This window comes from Siphateles boraxobius, unplaced genomic scaffold, assembly GCF_051911475.1.
Source record: "Siphateles boraxobius isolate OS27281-9 unplaced genomic scaffold, OSU_SipBor_1 6, whole genome shotgun sequence".
Taxonomy (NCBI): Eukaryota; Metazoa; Chordata; class Actinopteri; order Cypriniformes; family Leuciscidae; genus Siphateles; species Siphateles boraxobius.
In genome coordinates, this window is record NW_027509186.1 from 40,572,501 (window position 1) to 40,590,474 (window position 17,974).

Here is a 17,974-nt window from a genome sequence, read left to right on the forward strand (position 1 = left end):
ATGTATCATAAATAAATAAATGTTCTTCCTTAAAATACAGGGTGCATAAGTCAGGACACCCCTATGTTAAATTCCCATAGAGTCAGGCAGATTTTTATTTTTAAAGGCCAGTTGTTTCATGGATCCGGGATAATATGCATCCTGATAAAGTTCCCTCGGCCTTTGGAACTAAAATATCCCATATCATCACACACCCTTCATCATATCTAGAGATTGGCATGGGGAACTTTCCATAAGATCATCTTTCAATGCAAATCAAACCAGCTATTAGGCTAACTGAAATAAAACCATATGCATAGCATGATGTGCTGAAATTAGATTGTCATTCTCATTCAACACTATCTAATCAAGGCTAAAATCATTTAAATATTTTTTGTGTCATTTTTTGCGAACAAAGAATGTTCTCAGAACGTTCTTCCAATAATGTTAATATACATTTACATTTAGTCATTTAACATTTGTTCAAGGTTCTTTAGGTCCCTTTTCAAGTTTTGACGTAAACGGGCACTAAGTTTTAACTCCTGGCGGTTTTAAAACTCGAACCCTTAACCTTTGGGTCACAAGTCCGACTATCTAATCATTAGGCCACAACTTAGAATCAGGGGTAAACTTAAATTCACAGCATTCACTTCTGCTCACATATTTAAAGGCTGCTATTGGATCATTGAGGGTAAACGTCATAATATGCAACTATATGCATTACTTTACAGAAGGTTTACGACCTACAAGCTACTTTCTGCCTGAACAAATGGTGCAACCGAATGAAGTACAGAGTTAGTTCCAAAATAGCTATAGTAACTAAGGCTACGTTCACACTGCAGGCTGAAACGACCCAATTCCGATTTTTTTGCCCCGATGCGACCTGTATCTGATCTTTTCATGACAGTCTGAACGACACAGATCCGATCTTTTCAAAATGCGACCCAGGCCACTTGGGTATGTGGTCCAAATCCGATATGTATCCGATCTTTTGAAATGCGACCTCAATCTGAACGGCCAGGTCACATGTATCCGACCCGCACGTCATTGATATGCGACAAACGTCATAATTCTGCGTTGAAGTAGGCGGGAATGAGAAGATAAACAACAACTATGACCATTGAGTACTCTTCTGCGCATGCGGGTCACTTCTGCGTCATTTCACGTTCACGTTCACACAGGAGATCACAAAAGGTCGCATTTAATTGGAAATGTGAACGGCCTTGCAAAAAATCTATTTTTTTTTTCTTCAAAAGATCGGAATTGAGCATTAAGTCCCTGCAGTGTGAATCAAGACTAAGACTCTGGTCTTTATGTCATTATGTGGTCTTTATGTTCCAATTATTCCAAGAACTTACGAATGGCTGTTGCAACCCTTCCCCGGTCTTAATAATGTTCTCAAAACATAAGCACAAAAGCTTTACGTTCATGGAATGTTTTATTTATGAAGTGTTTTAGTTGGAAGTTTGTCTATTTTTTTTTTTTTTATGTTACTACTTGTTTCAGAATGTTCAAAGAACATTCAAAAGTAACATTCCAAAATGTTTCTAAAACGGAATCTTCCCTTAACATTCGTATAACAAAACAAACAAACAAAAAACTGTTAAAGGGATAGTTCACCCAAAAATGAAAATTCTTACATCAATTACTCACCCTCAGGTTGTTCCGGTATGAGTTTTTGTTTTGTTTTGCTGAGCACAAAAGAAGAAGATATTTTGAAGAATGTTGTTTACCAAATAGTTGATGGACTTCATTGACTTCCATAGTATTTTTCCCACACTATGGAAGTCATCAACTGTTTTGTTACCAATATCCTTAAAAATATATTCTTTTGTGTTCAGCAGAAGAAAGAAACAAATACAGGTTTGGAACAACTTGAGGGCGAGGTTTTGTTAGCTGGGTATTTACCTATGATTGGTTAAATTCAGCCACCAAAAATACCTTAATGTTCCTCCACCATCAACAATGAAGAATCAAGAATGGACACCAACCTGTATGTTCCTCAGTATCTTCATGTTTTATTCTGGATGGTTCTGGATCACTCATGTCTTCAATCTCCTCTTCGACAAACTCTGTCTTTACTATAGTATACATAGTACATATATATTTCACTTGTTACACCTGCTTGTTTGTTCCTCTCGTGTAGGATGACGGTTGATGTATGATCTTTTCTGCCAAAGTAAAAAAATAATACAAGTTAATACATTTGTCTATCTTATTTTACAATTTTATTTCACAGTTATTGTATTCTTGTCTTACTTTCATTATTTATCTTTGCATTTAAGAGCATACTTTGGCTTAAATCCAAATAATTAATAATACATGATGTCTATAATACGCTTTGATTTTAACACAACATATTCAAAATCCCAGTGATACTATCATAATTTATGATAGTATCACTATCATAAATTATCCCAGTCATAATTTATGCTGATGATGATTATATTCCAGTGATAACAGCTAACAGTAGGAATGTTTTCCACATAAATCATAATAATAAATGACGAATTGATCTCATGACATTAACGCCAAAAGGCTTAATTTACACGCATATTAATTAATTAAGCCAATACTGACAAATGTTACAGTAAGAGCTCAGATATGAAAACAGATTAAGACACACAGATAAATGTTATTTTAAAGTGTTTATTTGTTTTACCTGTTGTAGTATTTCTTCTCTCTCTCGTCTCGCGTCCCGATTTTGTGCATTTAATGCATTTTGCGATTTAAACTCGCATCATACAATTTCATAATGCTAATGCTCTCCACTGTCGTGAACACTTACCGTACCGTACTACGCCTGTTTTTCTATTATTATTATTAATGCGTTTTAACGATGCATGGACTATTTGTTCGTATCTCACATAGTTCGAAAACATTGTTTTTAAATTATTATTATATGGTTGAAATGTCTAAAAACGTCCGTACATTTGAATGCACCTTAGGGTTTGAGAATTCAGCGGCAGCGCCCCCTGGAGGGAAACAAGCGAGTAGCATCTTTCGCATTACGTTAGATGTTTACGACAGTGAGATCACTTTTGCGACAGCATCATGGCAGCGTTCGGTGTGAGTTTTGAGAGCGCAAACAGCATTAAATCTAGAAAAGAGTCCAAAAGAGAAGAACGAGAGCACGTTATACAACAGGTAAAACAAATACACACTTTAAACCAACATCTAACAACTGATTCAGTCGGATTAAGACTCGAAGACTTACAAGAATTAGAAGCGATTGTTTTTTTTAACAGGTCTGTTTACATTCATCTCTCATTCATCATTCATAACGTTACTTTCATTAATTTACCGTTTTTCTGAATGCATGTTTTTTGTGTGTCCAGATGTCTTATAGCTTATATATTCATAAATGATCCCTCAACATCTGAGGTGATTTATGAATTGTTTTTGCCGATATTTGTCAATATTTGGCTGCATTAATTATGAACATCGACTTTTAGATGCCGTGAGCTTCATTCATACATGAATGTTATAGATTTCAGTTAGTAAGCACACTTAGTAATTTTAGATTTAACATTAAAGCAAGTGTCATTAATTTTTAAGAAAGATGGCCAAGCCCACACAATATTTCATAATGACCAAATAGTATATAATGTCCTTGGTTATCAAACGTTAATTATGTGTAAACTTAAGGAGAACTGATGTAGATACATCATCAAATACACATCAACGTCATACACTACAAATCACCAAAACACCACTGTAAAGCTTTTTATATAATTTAATCATGCCAAATTAGATGTTCTCAGAATTGAAATGAAATCAGCATGTTTCACACAATATTCAAATAAAGAAATATTTTTTTCTTCCATTGACAAAGATGCCAGTATTTTTTTGGAAAGTAGTCACACAATCATCATTATCTCAAAATAGCATGATATTGGCTGATTAAAGGCTTCCACACACTACAAGATAATCGGGCCGATAATCTCCTCTTCTGACAATCCTAGGCAAAGTCCAGATTATCTTGAGGTGTGTGTGTGATTTACCAGATTTTCCTGTGGTGTGAAGTGTGTTAAGAGTAAGAATCTGCTCAAAAGAAAATTAGCGCCGCATCGATCTCAAATCATAAATATACAATATGTTGCATACTTACGATCAGAAATCCTGTTGTATGAGTTTACCCGAGGACACACGCAAATGCACACGTTGAATGTCACATGGAAAGAAACGATAACCAATCAGAAAGCGAGCTGACAGAAGCACAACACGACTTTTGTTTTTCCCGCCATGATTTTTCTGTAAAAAAAAATGCATCTGAAATGACATATTCTCTTGAATATACTTATTTTGTAAGTAATTACTTCACAACGTCTAAAAGACTATGTTCTATATAGTATAAATGTGTATGTAGCATGAATGTAATCTGGACGCCATGTTGTCATGATCATGTTGCGTCACTGCCATTCATAAATCCTCTCCTGTGGCCTCATGGGATTGTAAAGTGTCCATCATACATACTTCAGAATCTCACCGGAAGTAATAGATAATCCGGGAACTTTTTGCAGAATCTTTTATGAGTTCTGTGAAAAGACATAATTATTTTGTCACATACTGTTTTTCGCCTACTATATATACAGTAGGGAAGTATGCGATTTCGGATGCAGCCTATTATCACCATTTCTTCTTGCTCATCATCCATGTTTGTTTCCTCTAGTCAAGTTTGACCGTGAGAGTTTCTGCGAGATTTCCCGTGTTCACAGTCGGGACTCTGGTTGTTTGTGAATGTTGTGTAGGCCTATCACGATAACTACTTTTTGTTTTGCGATATATCGTCCCAGAAATAATTGCGATAAACAATATTATTGTCATTTTAAGACCATTTTATGCCACTGAATATATAATCCTAACAGCATAATAATGCAAGTACGCCTACACACTTTCAATTGGCAACCTTTTTTATTCTATTTAATTTAATTAAATAGATCAATAGTAAATAAACATTTTCTTAAAAAAAGTGCAAAGTAGAAAAAAAACACACTTGCAAAATGCACAAAAGGTACTTGTGGAGATTTTCCATTTACAGATTTTTTTCCTGACCTTCTTTTCTCAGTAAAGAGCGGACTAGGGCTGTCACTTTTTATTCGATATTCGAATATGCATTCGAACATGACGTGAAATATCCGTATTCGAATTATAAATAAACTATCCGGTTTTTAAAGTGCCATGTTTAGCGCATTTTTTACAGTCTATGATTAGACCGTTTTTTGTTTTTTTATTATTGTTTGCCATCTCATCCAGAAACGGGCGCTCTAAACGTATTGTAGCGTAAACCCATGACCAAATCAAGCGAATAATAGCCTCCCTGTTTTGAAAATGGAAGATAACGCACAGAACGACAGCCCGAGCGGAGAATTACGACCTCAACTCATCTAAAAAGTCGAGTCTGGAAATATTTTGGGTTCTACAGCTACACCGTATACCACTTCTCTCAACATTGACGCGCAAATCTGTGTGTGCCAGGCACGTGTGCGCGCACTGAGCTCGTGTTCTCCACCGCGGGGAACAACGCCAAGAAAAAGAGAGCCGCACTTGACCTAGATCAAGTTGATAAATTGGTGTTTCTAGCAAACAATATTAAGAAATGAATTGAAATAAGAAATGAGGCTAGGCTATAGGCCTTACTCCTGCTGTTTAAGCCGTCACGTTATTGTATATATATATCACAGTTTTTTTCCATGTAGGCCTAGCTTAGTGGCACTTTATATAGATTAAATTGATAACCTGCTGTTTAAAACATTAAGTCAAAAAAAAATGTTTTCAGACAGGCCTGAGTCCTGTTTATGACTTTCAGACTGTTAATAAATTTGTGATTGAATCTCCGTTACGGTGTTTTTTTTGGGGGGGGGGGGGGGTCTCGTAGAAATTCGAATATATTCGAATACATTACTTGATATTCGATATCCGTTCGAATTTGATTTTTCTCAAAAGTGACAGCCCTAGAGCGCACTATTGCTGAAAACACAAACCCTACTTAGCAATCAGATGTCCGTAAGAACAACGGCACCGATGTCTCAACTTGCCATATCTGCTGCTAAAAGTATTTTTCTTGAGGCATGTTTTCTAAAAACTGAACAACTTTTAACTTGAGCGCCACATGTGTTATGCATGAGATGCTGCAAAAGGAGCGCAACGGTCAAACATGTCTGTTTACATACAAAAAAATAATGGAAAAACAGTCCAGAGGAATGCAAAAAACGCGTTCTCTGTGAAAATGAACTGGACATCGTCAAATGCTGCGTCCCTTGTGAAACGGCCTTATTAACACTCGCCATTCTGTGTTGTGACATTTATATGTGCACCGGAACAAGGGATTCCGGCTTTGAAATCGAGTCCATTTGGACTTTTTCTTCCAAACTGTCTGTAGTTGTCAGGAAAACACTATGGCGCCTTTTTTCCCACCTGTCGATGACCACTCTGTGTGTATGAAGAAACTGCCCGAGAACTACATTCGCCTCCGTCAAGGACAACAAACAAGATGACTGCACAATCGAGTAAAATTCATTATCATGCAAACATAATGGGCGATATATTGCATCACAAAAAAATGATTGAGGCCATGTAGTATATATATTGTGCGATATATATTGATATATTGATTATTGCGACAGGCCTAATGTTGTGCGGTCTTGGTCACATAATGTTTTTCTCTGTTTTTCACCTACTATATACAGTGATAGGCGAGATGTTCCTATAGTGTGTGTGCACTCCACACACTACAGGAACAAAACGGTTAAATTTTATACCTTAAAACTCATCTTTGATCACCAAAATGACATATTTTAATGTTTTGTTCAGTGAAAAAAAAATGTGATTCTTGCTAATAGCTTGAATGTAACTCCACACACCCTTGCCACTTTTAGTATAGGCGTGGATATGCAAATTGACCCCCGCCTCCACTCACTCATACAGGCTCAAGTAATGCGTTTTATGTATCGGTCTCTACGTTGGACACAAAACTGTGATTAACATTATTAGACTTTGGCTTGACTATGTTGTCAAACAGCTAATAATGTGTGTGTTGCTAATGTTACACAAACCATGTTCCCGTTCGCCATCTCAGAGTCAGACAGCTTCGTTTCTAAAATCAGTAGAAACACTTTTGACAAACTCAGAACGACAGTGGAGCATGGCATATAGTTCATCATAACATCGTTACACATCATACACCCGCTATATTGCTAAATCCACCTGATTTTTTATAAAATTGAGACTTCTCTTGAGACTCCCCAGTTAATGATATGCGAAAGCCCACCCACACGTTGATCTGATTGGTTACAAGGTAGTTTGTGATGTGAGCGATTTCAAAAAAGCGTGTTTTTGAGACTGTCTTTGGTTCACTGCAGTTTTAAGGAGAAAATACTCAGCAACGGTGAATTATGAATTTACACATATTATGTCTTAAAGCATATTAAAAACACCACATAGACATAAACAACTTTTAAAAACTGGATTTTCACCACAGGGGGACTTTAAATCAGTTTTTTTATTGTTATGTTTGTGGTCTCTCACATTTTGAAAATCTGATAGGATTTTATTTTTAATTTTTAGATTTGGGCAGTTTTTAATCCGCCTAGTTGATATCAGTCGGTCACTAGTTAGTTCAGAGCTGAACTGGCATTAAACCTCCTTCAGGGGGCGATACCGCTCCATAGTGCGTTTACAGTCTGATGAACAGTCATCCATAAGTGTGAATTTGGATCATAACATAGTTAATTAATGGGGTGGTTTACTGCTTTTTTTCTTTGCATGATTGTGTTTATGGGGTGCAATATAACATGTCTAATGCCTGGCTCACACTACAGGAGTTTTAAAATCCTAACCGATTTTGAAATCTGCTTGCACCACACACTTAAGGAGAATCTTTGCAGATTTTCTTCCCTCAAATCTTAAACATGCTCACACTACAAGATTTGAAAATCATGGCGCATAGAGTGTGTTGCACACTACAAAATGTTAATAAGATTATCATGCCAGATATGATTCCACCATGATCACGTGATCTCACGCAACAGATCGGAAGCGGAAAAGTGGATGTAAACTAAATATCTGTCCTTCAGATCAAGTCATATTTGAAAAATATGCCGTGACCAAGGAAAGCGAAATCTTTAAAAAAAAAAATCATCCTTTTAACATTTAAGGATATTTCTAATGAATGGCGTCATCTCTATGAGGTGACTTGTCAGCTTCAGCGTTGCCTTGCCCATGCGCCGGAATGGGCAGCTGAGCCTTATAAAGTGGAGCTCAAAGTTAAAATTAAATGTTAAAATAATTAACAGCTTGTTTCATTACTTATATATTAGAATGAATCCGAATTTCTTGTTATGACTCACTCAAAGGCAGTATCTTGCCGCCACCTAGTGGCCTAATTGTGTAACTGGACTGAGTGACACCCTGTCCATAAAAAGCGCAGAGACGAGCAATGACGATACTGGTGAAATATCAGCAGAAAGCCTCTCGTTTGGTGAGATTACAGGATCGTAACTAACTGTTATATAACAATGATCTAACAAGCTTGTGTCAGGTTTATGTTCTGTTATACTATGTGGACCCTTATTTTGACACTGTATCTTCTGTTTACTCCACTTTCTTTTGTTTCGGTTTCATTACTGAACATGTACTAGTCTTCGTGCCTGCCGACAACAGTGTAACACTTTTATTTAGCAATAAATAAATAAATAAAGATAATAAATAAAGGTAATACCGCATATCCTTTTTTACAGTCTATGTGCATATCACGCTGATGAGTCACTCAAAATTACCTCATTCCTTCACCACGACAGCCCTACTTGTTTCTTATTGGCTATTGTGACAATACTGACGTAATCACAATCTTGCTCATCCCGATAAATATCAAACATGTTTGATATGATCGGGGCGAGCCCGATTTGTGTGAGAGCAGATCGGGAGGTGCAAGATTCGATCTGTGAACGCCTCACATTACCAGATAATCTGCGCCGAACATCGGAACCGATCGAGGTCCTCGACAAGATATTTTCTCCGATTCTCGGGAGGGGGAAATCGGGCATAAATCGGCCTAAAACTCCTGTAGTGTGAGCCAGGCATAAGTGTGTGTGTTTTTTAAAAAAGCTTTATTTTTCACAAATTTCACCTGTATTGTAAGCCGCTTTCTCCTCTGTCATTTGAACGACCGGTTGACTTCCTGATTCTATGAAACCACTCCCTCAGAAACAGGCAATGGGCTCAGATTGGTTAGTTGGGCCGTGTGTTGCAATTGGCTAAACTGCGTAGCGCACGTAGTCCGGAAACTTCACGCCCATTTCCTTTACAGGCGAAAGCTGCATGTGCTCTGGTCAAATGTATATAGTGTCAATAGCCTACTACCGTATCAGTTTGAGCCAGAATCAGACCCAGAAAGAGGCAATGAAGAGAGTCAAGCAGAACCTCCCCAAACACGGCTCTTACAAAACGTTTTTGAATGGTACATTTTATTATTATTATTATTCTATTCTTTTCTATTCTACTATTATTATATAAGAATTTCGATACGCTTTCACTTGAAAATGCGACTGCTGCTTATAGCTTTTGAGATACAGTTTTCTCCTGATTAAACATTTAATATAACTGAATAAATGACAGAGTAATACCGTTTTTTAAAGTTATTGTTTTATCGATATAATGAACAACCGTTTATCTATTCACAAAACCTAGTTTACTCAGTGTATCGTTTTCTTTAGGCGTACACGTTTGTCTTACACACACAAAATAGCATTGAACTAACTGGTTACTATAAACAAACAGCGTTGGCATTGGTTTACGTTCTTGATCAAATCGAAAAATTACGTCATAAAGTATACATGGAAAATACATTTACAAAATTAGTACATAATTCAGGTCCAAAATGTTTGTACGCGTTTGTCATAGACACACAAAATAGCATAACTAAGTGGCTACTAAAGCCAGCGCTGGCATTTGTTTACGTCCTTGATGAAACTAAAACACTACGTCTAAAATTATACATGCAAATACATTTCAAATTATTAAGGCTTAATTACTGGTTGTGGCCCAACAACTGCTGCCTCTGGTTTTAAAGTTGGAACTGCTTCATGCTTTAGTAACAGTTTGTTGTTGAATCCGGCATTGAATTCGTGGAGATTCTGGAAGCTGTCTTCCGTAACATGCGCAGCACAGAGAGCTAAATTACGATTGTAATTTTCAGGAACATAATCAAACATAAATTGTAGCCATTGTTGTCGAACTACAGCGACCGTAGGAAGCCCGAATACAGAAGACCTGACAGCTGGGTGAAAATAACACACTTCCGATGGCATGGCTACTTCTCTCCACTATAACTCTTCCTCTTCGACAAAGCCGCTGAAATATGGCCACGCCCCCTTTTTTGCATATTCCGGAGGGAGGGTTGATTATGGGTTAGTTACGTATAAAACCCGGGAGTATCTCGTTGTAGTCCCATTCGAGTCGTTTTTGTAGGCATTGAACTTCCTGATTTTTAAAAGACGATATCTCTGCTTACGTTGAACTTTCAACGCAGCAACTTTGCAGATACTGTTCATGCACCAACAGCAACATTACACACTATTTAAAATGAAAAAAGTGAAATCGCAATCAACCACCCCTTTAATAATAAATTTGCAATTTATGTTTAGCCTATACAATATGAGCTATTATGAGAAGGGTTCAAACAAAAGTGTTATCCTCTGGCTATTTCTGTAAGCTTCTTTCTTAACATAAAAAATGATATGCATCACTTTAAATTTGCATGAAATTTTTAAAACCCTGTAAATGAGAGCTTTCTCTCTCTCAGTATTTCTGGATAATGTCCAGGTCGATGTTTTCCCTCCTGATGATTAATGACGATTAGCAGGTGAATATAAACATCACTGATCATCAGTGTTTAACGGGACGGTAAACTCTGTCCTCGCCTGATAACAGACACAGACAGCTGTTCTATTTAGTTCTATTTGATTTATTTCCTGGCCTTTAAAGTTGCTGCCATTTAATTAAACATCATTTCCTTATTTTCTGATTTCCTCTTTGGTGTTTTTTTTTTTTTTTTTTGCTTGTGCTATGTTAACTAACTCTAAAACTTCATATACTAAAAATCATTGGTAACACTAAGGTCCCATTTGTTAATGTAACATGAACTAACAATGAGGAATACATATGTTACATATTAATCTTTGTTAAAGTTAGTTGATAAAACTACGACTGTACAACTTTTGATTTTAATAATGTGTAAGTATTTGTTATAAATATAATATTAACGAAGATTAATAAATGCTTTAGAAGTATTTTTCTTTGTAAGTTCATGTTAACAAATAATACCTAATTGTGAAGTGTGATCAATTCATTGTCTGTAATTGAACTAAAGCCGATATATAAATATTAGATGAAAAATGTGAACTTAATAGACTTAAATGAAAATCAGAAACATTGTCTTGGCAACTAACTGAAATTATCAAGGTAAAGTACTAAAATGATTCAAGCTAATAGATAAATTAATAAAAGCTAAATAGAAATATGCCAATAACAAAAATGACTTAAACTTTAAATTAAATTAAATCTAAAAATACAAGTTAACAAAGCTGCAGTCCGTAGTTTTTCCTCTTTGTCGCCCTCTCTGTTCGAAATCTGCAATTGCAGTTATTCGCGGAATTATTAACTTTACGTGGGTTGTGCCCCGGCACGGCACAGCGCGGATAAATTTAATGTTTTAAGGAGATTGTGCGGATGTCACCGCACCGGTTTGGATACTGGCATTCGCAGTCACAGATTATACTTTTTGGAAGTATGACCAACATAAGAATTTTATCCGGAAAATGTCCTCTGAACAAGTGAGTAACATTTACTTTTGTTCTGACCAACTAAGGGAAAAAGCATTGCAGTAAATCACGCTGATTAAATCTAACGATCGCTTATCATATCATGTCAGACCGTGCAAATTATACTTTGTTCTCAAATTGTTAATGTTAACAACATCAGCATTGCGTGACTACATTTAATGCCCTTCCGATATTTTCCTTGTTTCCGCATGGGCCGAAACAAGGTGAGTCTTCAGTTTTCACTGGTGATTGTCGTTTAAACCTTTCTTGATCCGCCGTCAAATGAATACGTTTAAAGGAGCCGTATGTAAGATTGTGGCCAAAACTGGTACTGCAATCACTTTCAAATTACTGTAGAGCGGTGTATCCCCTCCCCCTCCTCACTGACTCGAGGTTGCCAGATAAGCTGCAGGATCCAGCAGGAACGTAGGCTTAGAGGTGGGCGATATATCGTTTAGACGATAATATCCAAATTGTTGTCTGGACGATATGCAAAATTGGGATATCGAATATTTCATAATTTGTACAATCCGACCCCCCAAACATGAAAAGAGCTGAAAGAAGTTAAAGAGAAAACAAATAATGCACACTATAACCTTCTTAACAATTATATGTAGCGATTTTAATACTGTAGGGGTTTGTTTATTTTATTTTTTGTACAAAATCACAATCGTTCCTCAATTGCACGAGAGTAGCCTAAGCTGCTACTAATTTGCAATATACAACTACGAAGTTCTTACCTTTGTGTTATGACGTTTCTTAGGTTGAAGCAACAATCCAAAATCGTAAAGAGTAAAGCCGATGTACGATTAATAAAATAGCTGCTAGAAAAGGCAAAATATGCGTTGTTTGCGGAAAAATGAAGTCTGAAGTTAAAAAGTTTTTTTTAAATGTCTGTGGCGTCCTCAAGTGGTGAGCTTCGTGATTGCATCATTAGAAATTGCGTTGTATGAGTCCAAAAGATGGAATACATTTTCCCAAGAGATCGGTTTGGTACGCATTACAAACTGAACCATTCCGGTGGTTGGACCATTTTTCCTGCTGACCAAAATCCGCGCTGGAGCGAACACCAAAACGTTACGCAACATCAAATGGCAAATTAAATGAAAGCGGAACGAAACTCATTATTTTGTGCTTCACGGACCGTTTATCAGTTCGGACGAATGTCAGTGCAGGGCGAGCCGATCTTGATTAAGCGACACCGTTACTACATAAGAGATCCAGTAACCAAAGCATTTGAATTCGCCACTTAAGTAATAACATCGCTACGAGATCTAGTGAGAAGCGTTACAATTTCTTCGTTATTAACTGATCAAGCAGCGCTGACGTGGAAACCAGGAGAAACATCGTTCCATGAATGAACTAGTTATAGGTTTTAAGTCCACAGATCATTCACCATGGATTTAATGTAGTAACACTAACTTGTAACCATGGAAGTTTGGCAGAAATATTAAAATGCTTTCAAGTACGTCACACATCTTTTTCCAGCACTTCAAAACTCAAATGTTATATGTTATTTAAATGTTATTTTTAATGTGATAACCAAAACATTATTTGTTCATCCTTCAAAGATTACCCCCATTTATAAAACTAAAAGTTTCAAGATGTAGGAAAACTCACACCTATTTAAAAAAAAAAATCTTTTAATAAATAGGAAATTGCTATGGCATTTCTTTATTTTTGCTGTATCGAAAACATACCGAACCGTGACACCACTGTATCGTATCAAACCGAACCGTGAAGTTTGTGAACCGTTACACCCCTATTAAAAATATAAAAGAACAATAAAGACTTTATTGAATAATATATTATTATTTTAAAAAGTTTAGGAGTCTTTAAATCAATAATGTCTCATATCTTTATGTACTAGTAATTCTATATAATAAAAGGTCAAATGCAGCAAGTCAAAAGACCAACTGGAACTTCTTTGCCAGTTTGCACACATTTCTTTGAAGGATTGCAAAAATATCGTCTGAATATCGATATCGAGATATTGAAAAAAAAATATTGAGATATTCCTTTTTGTCAATATCTCCCACCCCTACACGTAATGTAATGTCCAGCAGGAACGTAGGCTGCTACAAGAAGCTTTTTCTGTTAATTATGTTAATGCTTCCAATGAGAGATGTTTTGCAAAGTAATTATATATTGCAAAAATTTACTAATGGCGATTAGCCAAATATAATCGTAAAGATGTACGCTATGTGACAGTACATTGTTAGAACAGTTGCTGTTAATCTAACTTGTAACGGTTGGTATCTGTCATTAACGTAAGTACAAGCACAAGCCTCTGTCACTGTGTGTAACCGATATCAAAGATACAGCTATTCATTTAGCTGACGCTATAAGTGAGAGCGACCAGCTGTATTTTTTAACTTACACCTGCAGTACACGTCCATAACGCTAAAATATGTGATATGAAAGATTTCATGTCATTCTATTATTTTTGGCTGTAGAACTTGCATGATAAACAATAATGGCCGTGCTAATGTTGTTTTCCTCAGCGTCTCATCATAATGACAGAGAAACGGGCTCTGATAACGCATTGCTAATGTTAGTAATGACGACTCGCTGTTTTTATTCCCCAAACAATTCCTTACCTTTTCAATTCAATGACCCACCTCTTCCATATGAGCTAACGTAACGTTACTTTGCACGAACATTAGGGCTGGGTAAAAAATATCGATTTCTCGATTTTAATCGATTCTCATTTTTACGAACCGGTATCGATTCTTAAATCCCAAGAATCGATTAGTCATCCTGTTTTCAGTTGATGAATGAATGGAACATTATAGCGCGCATCCCATCCAATAAACGCAATAATCTTTGTGCTTTGTTACTATTGATATGAAATAAAGTCTCAGATTTCAAATTACGTCAATTTTCTTACGAAATTCGAAAACATAAATATCGTTTTGGCGCTGTGGCGTGAGATCGCTCTGGCGCGTGCAGCTCAGCTCAAGAGAAGCAGCAGCGCCGAGCACACATGATCTTCTCTTCCGCCTTAATATTACCAGTTACAGCGTGAAATAAACATGAATGAGCATCTGAAAGTGTGTTAAAAGATAGAGTATAACTTATCGAAATCCTTGTTGTCACATGGAATCGCTCAATCATTGTTTCAACCGTGGAAAGACGTCAGTGAAACAGCTTGTAAACAATGTCATGTAACGTCACATTTACCTCAGAAAAACCATATCCAGTGACCATGAACAACATATTGTGGAAATTGATAGTATGCATTATATACTGTACATTGCTTGTTTCATTGCATACAAAAAAAAAATGTTTTAAGCTATTAAATAATAAAAATAAAATATATTTTCAAGATATGTTAAAGGTTCTTTATGGAACCATTGATGGCACAAAAAAAATCTTTATTTTTAAGAGTGTTCAGATGACCTTTCTATGTTGTATGTTTAATTCAGCAAGGTCATCTCAGAAAAGAATTTTTGCACTTTTTAGCGCTCTGAACATATGATCAAAAATAGGTCATTTGGGAAATCTGTGCAAATTGCAGAAGTAGTTGTGAGTATTATGCTACTCCAGGCGTAGCCATTGATGTGTACAGAGCTCAGTACTCATATGTGTCTGTGTTATCTAGAGATATACCGGCCATAAATCTGAACCGGACTGTTTTTTGTTTTATTTTGGCCGACCTCTGTTCCGGACATGCACATAAACTCCCAAATTCCCAAAATGTCATTTGTGTGGAAATATTATGAAGTCTGTAAACAGGACGTTAACAGAGACCAGGAGAACAGAGACCAGGAGAACAGAGAAAATACTGTTTCGTGATGCTCAAAATATTAAAAGGAAAATATAAATATTGAATTGGGGGTGGGAGTTTATATGAATGTATTTCTGAAGGGAACTGACTGTCTCCAGAAAAGTTTCGATGGCATTTTTAAGGCTCGTTCACGCTATGGACGATATCTATATAGATAAAGATATAGTTCTAAAAATCGTTTTCAATATTAAAGAATAGCAGAGTTCACACTATAGCTATAACAATAACGGCACAGAGAAACGATATTGTTGGAATCACTTTCAGAACGATTTTATCCAGCTGATGAACGATTAAAACATAGACAATCAATCATTCAAAGTGACAGACAATCATTATAATAAACACATCGATGGACTACCAAGAATCGTCCACTGCTGTGGACATTAATATAGTTATCTTTATAGTTAATGTTCTTACTGTGAATGGGCCTTTACCTCCGTTTAAAGTAGTGTTTATAAGCAGCCCTGCTTTGTGTACGGCGGTAACCAAGGAAACCACTGCTTCCCCATAAGCGCCCCCTACTGGCACAGAGTGAATTTGCCTTTTTATTCATGCCTGTTTTTGTTTTGTGCAGGTGTTTTATGTTGCATAATTTCACAAATCTAAAGTCTGTTGTTGCTTTAAGGGGTGTGTTCACACGACAACGACGTAATAAAAAAAGAGAAACGTTTTTGCTTTGCGTTTTTGACGCACAGATGACAACGTTGTCAAAACGATAGCCGTTTACATGAATCTGCAAAAAAACGTTTAAAACGCTGTATTATTCATGCCAGGCCTGTAGTTGGCGTTGTCACTTTGTAAAGAAACACTAAGGCTTTATAGACTGAACATGTAACACGCATGTGCATGACGTCACTGTTTCTTTTCACAAGTTCACGTTTTTGTAGTTTACACGGATACAATTATGGTATCGTGCACTTTGAAACCCTTTTTTAAAAGTTTGTTTTCAGGTATACAAAACTCTGTTGTCATGTCAACGGCCAAAACGCACAAAAAGTTTTCTGTTTTTTAGTTGAAAACGGCGTCATGTTAAATGGCCCCTAAATCTTGAAGTTGCACTCTATTTTGTATCTAATTTAAATAAAAAACAACTGCTCAAATCGCATGTGTGTAGCATCTCTGTTTGGATCGTGATTAAAATGCAGTGGTTGCCTATTATTCTTAAACGACTACAGATTTTTTTTTTTGTTTAAGGCCAGTTTGGTCTGTTATGGAGCAAATAAACAACACATAAATTTGCTTAAACAAAAAGCATCACGCTCTTCCATCTGTGTTGTGTTTCTCTGTGCACACATTACGACAGGAAACGACCTGACAAACCTTTAACACCACAGACAAATATGTAGTCTAATTAGAATTGAATCAACATGTAATCCTCATCTGCCATCCTCTCCTGTTTCTGTTTGGTTCTCTCTCTGTAGGCTAAAGAGAAGTATGAGAACGAGGAGAGGAGGAAGGCCGAGAGGAAGGCCAGGGGTGAAGACACCTGGATGCTTCCCGATGTTGACCTACGACTGCAGCAGATTGGCCAGGTCAGAGGTCAAACTCATTAAAGATGACGAGTTTTTTTTTTAAAAATTATTGAGGATGATTCATAAAATAACTTGAGGTTTGTAAGATTTTAAAAATGTTTTTGAAAGAAGTCTCTTCTGCTCACCAAGGCTGTATTTATTTGATTAAAAATACTGTAAAAACATTGATATTATTACTATTGCAAATACCAGTTTTCTATGTGAATATATAGTAAAATGTAATTTATCCCTGTGATCAAAGTTTTAAATCAAAGTATCTGATCAAAGATCAAATGTTTTTTAACATTATAAATGTCTTTGCTGTCACTTTTGATCGATTTAATGCATCCTTACTGAATGAAAGTATTGGTTTCTTGAAATAGCTTACTAACCCTCTAAGTTTGAATGGAAAGTATAAAATAATATAATATAATATAATAAAGTTACCATATCTGATTTGACCAATGCCGCACAGAAGGGAAAATCCTATTGTTCAATAAAATAATGTACAGTACATTATATTTCACAATCCAATCAAATCCTGGTTCTTCTGACTTGATATTGCTGTAAATACATATACATGCCATATTGTAGAAGTTAAAATGTTGTCTTTAACGATACATTTGTACATTTTGTCTCTCATTTCTCTCCACAACGGATTCACATTTTGTGTTTGTTTTTTTGCACACAGGAGCATGCAGTGAAAAACAAGAAAAAGAAAAAGGAAAAGAAAGCAAAAAAGGAGAAGAAAGAGAAGAAGAAGAAAGCCAAGAAAGAGAAAAATGCAGAGGAGAATGCGTCTTGTGACAGCTCTGAAGTATGTGTATGTGTATATTTTAATACCACATTTAGGGCTGGGCGAAATGGCCAAAAAC

The 17,974-nt window shown here is 36.2% G+C and overlaps 2 protein-coding genes across 3 annotated transcripts in view; one reads left to right on the top strand and one right to left on the bottom strand.

Moving 5' to 3' along the window:
- The window catches only part of LOC143715430 (uncharacterized), a 5,954-nt gene extending 2,991 nt beyond the window's left edge, over nucleotides 1-2,963 (bottom strand). The window contains exons 1-2 of the mRNA XM_077207220.1: nucleotides 2,642-2,963; nucleotides 1,971-2,150 (exon numbers count right to left, since the gene is read on the bottom strand). Coding sequence (XP_077063335.1) covers nucleotides 1,971-2,073 — 103 coding nt within the window. The 5' untranslated portion in view covers nucleotides 2,074-2,150; nucleotides 2,642-2,963. The remainder of the gene's footprint in view (nucleotides 1-1,970; nucleotides 2,151-2,641) is intronic.
- Nucleotides 2,964-2,998: 35 nt separating this feature from the next.
- The window catches only part of cwf19l2 (CWF19 like cell cycle control factor 2), a 45,148-nt gene continuing 30,172 nt past the window's right edge, over nucleotides 2,999-17,974 (top strand). For both annotated transcript variants that reach the window (XR_013195737.1, XM_077207120.1), the window contains exons 1-3: nucleotides 2,999-3,126; nucleotides 17,010-17,120; nucleotides 17,791-17,916. Coding sequence is in view for 1 of the 2 variants with exons in the window: in XM_077207120.1 (XP_077063235.1) it covers nucleotides 3,034-3,126; nucleotides 17,010-17,120; nucleotides 17,791-17,916 (330 nt within the window). In the remaining variant the exon portion in view is untranslated. The remainder of the gene's footprint in view (nucleotides 3,127-17,009; nucleotides 17,121-17,790; nucleotides 17,917-17,974) is intronic.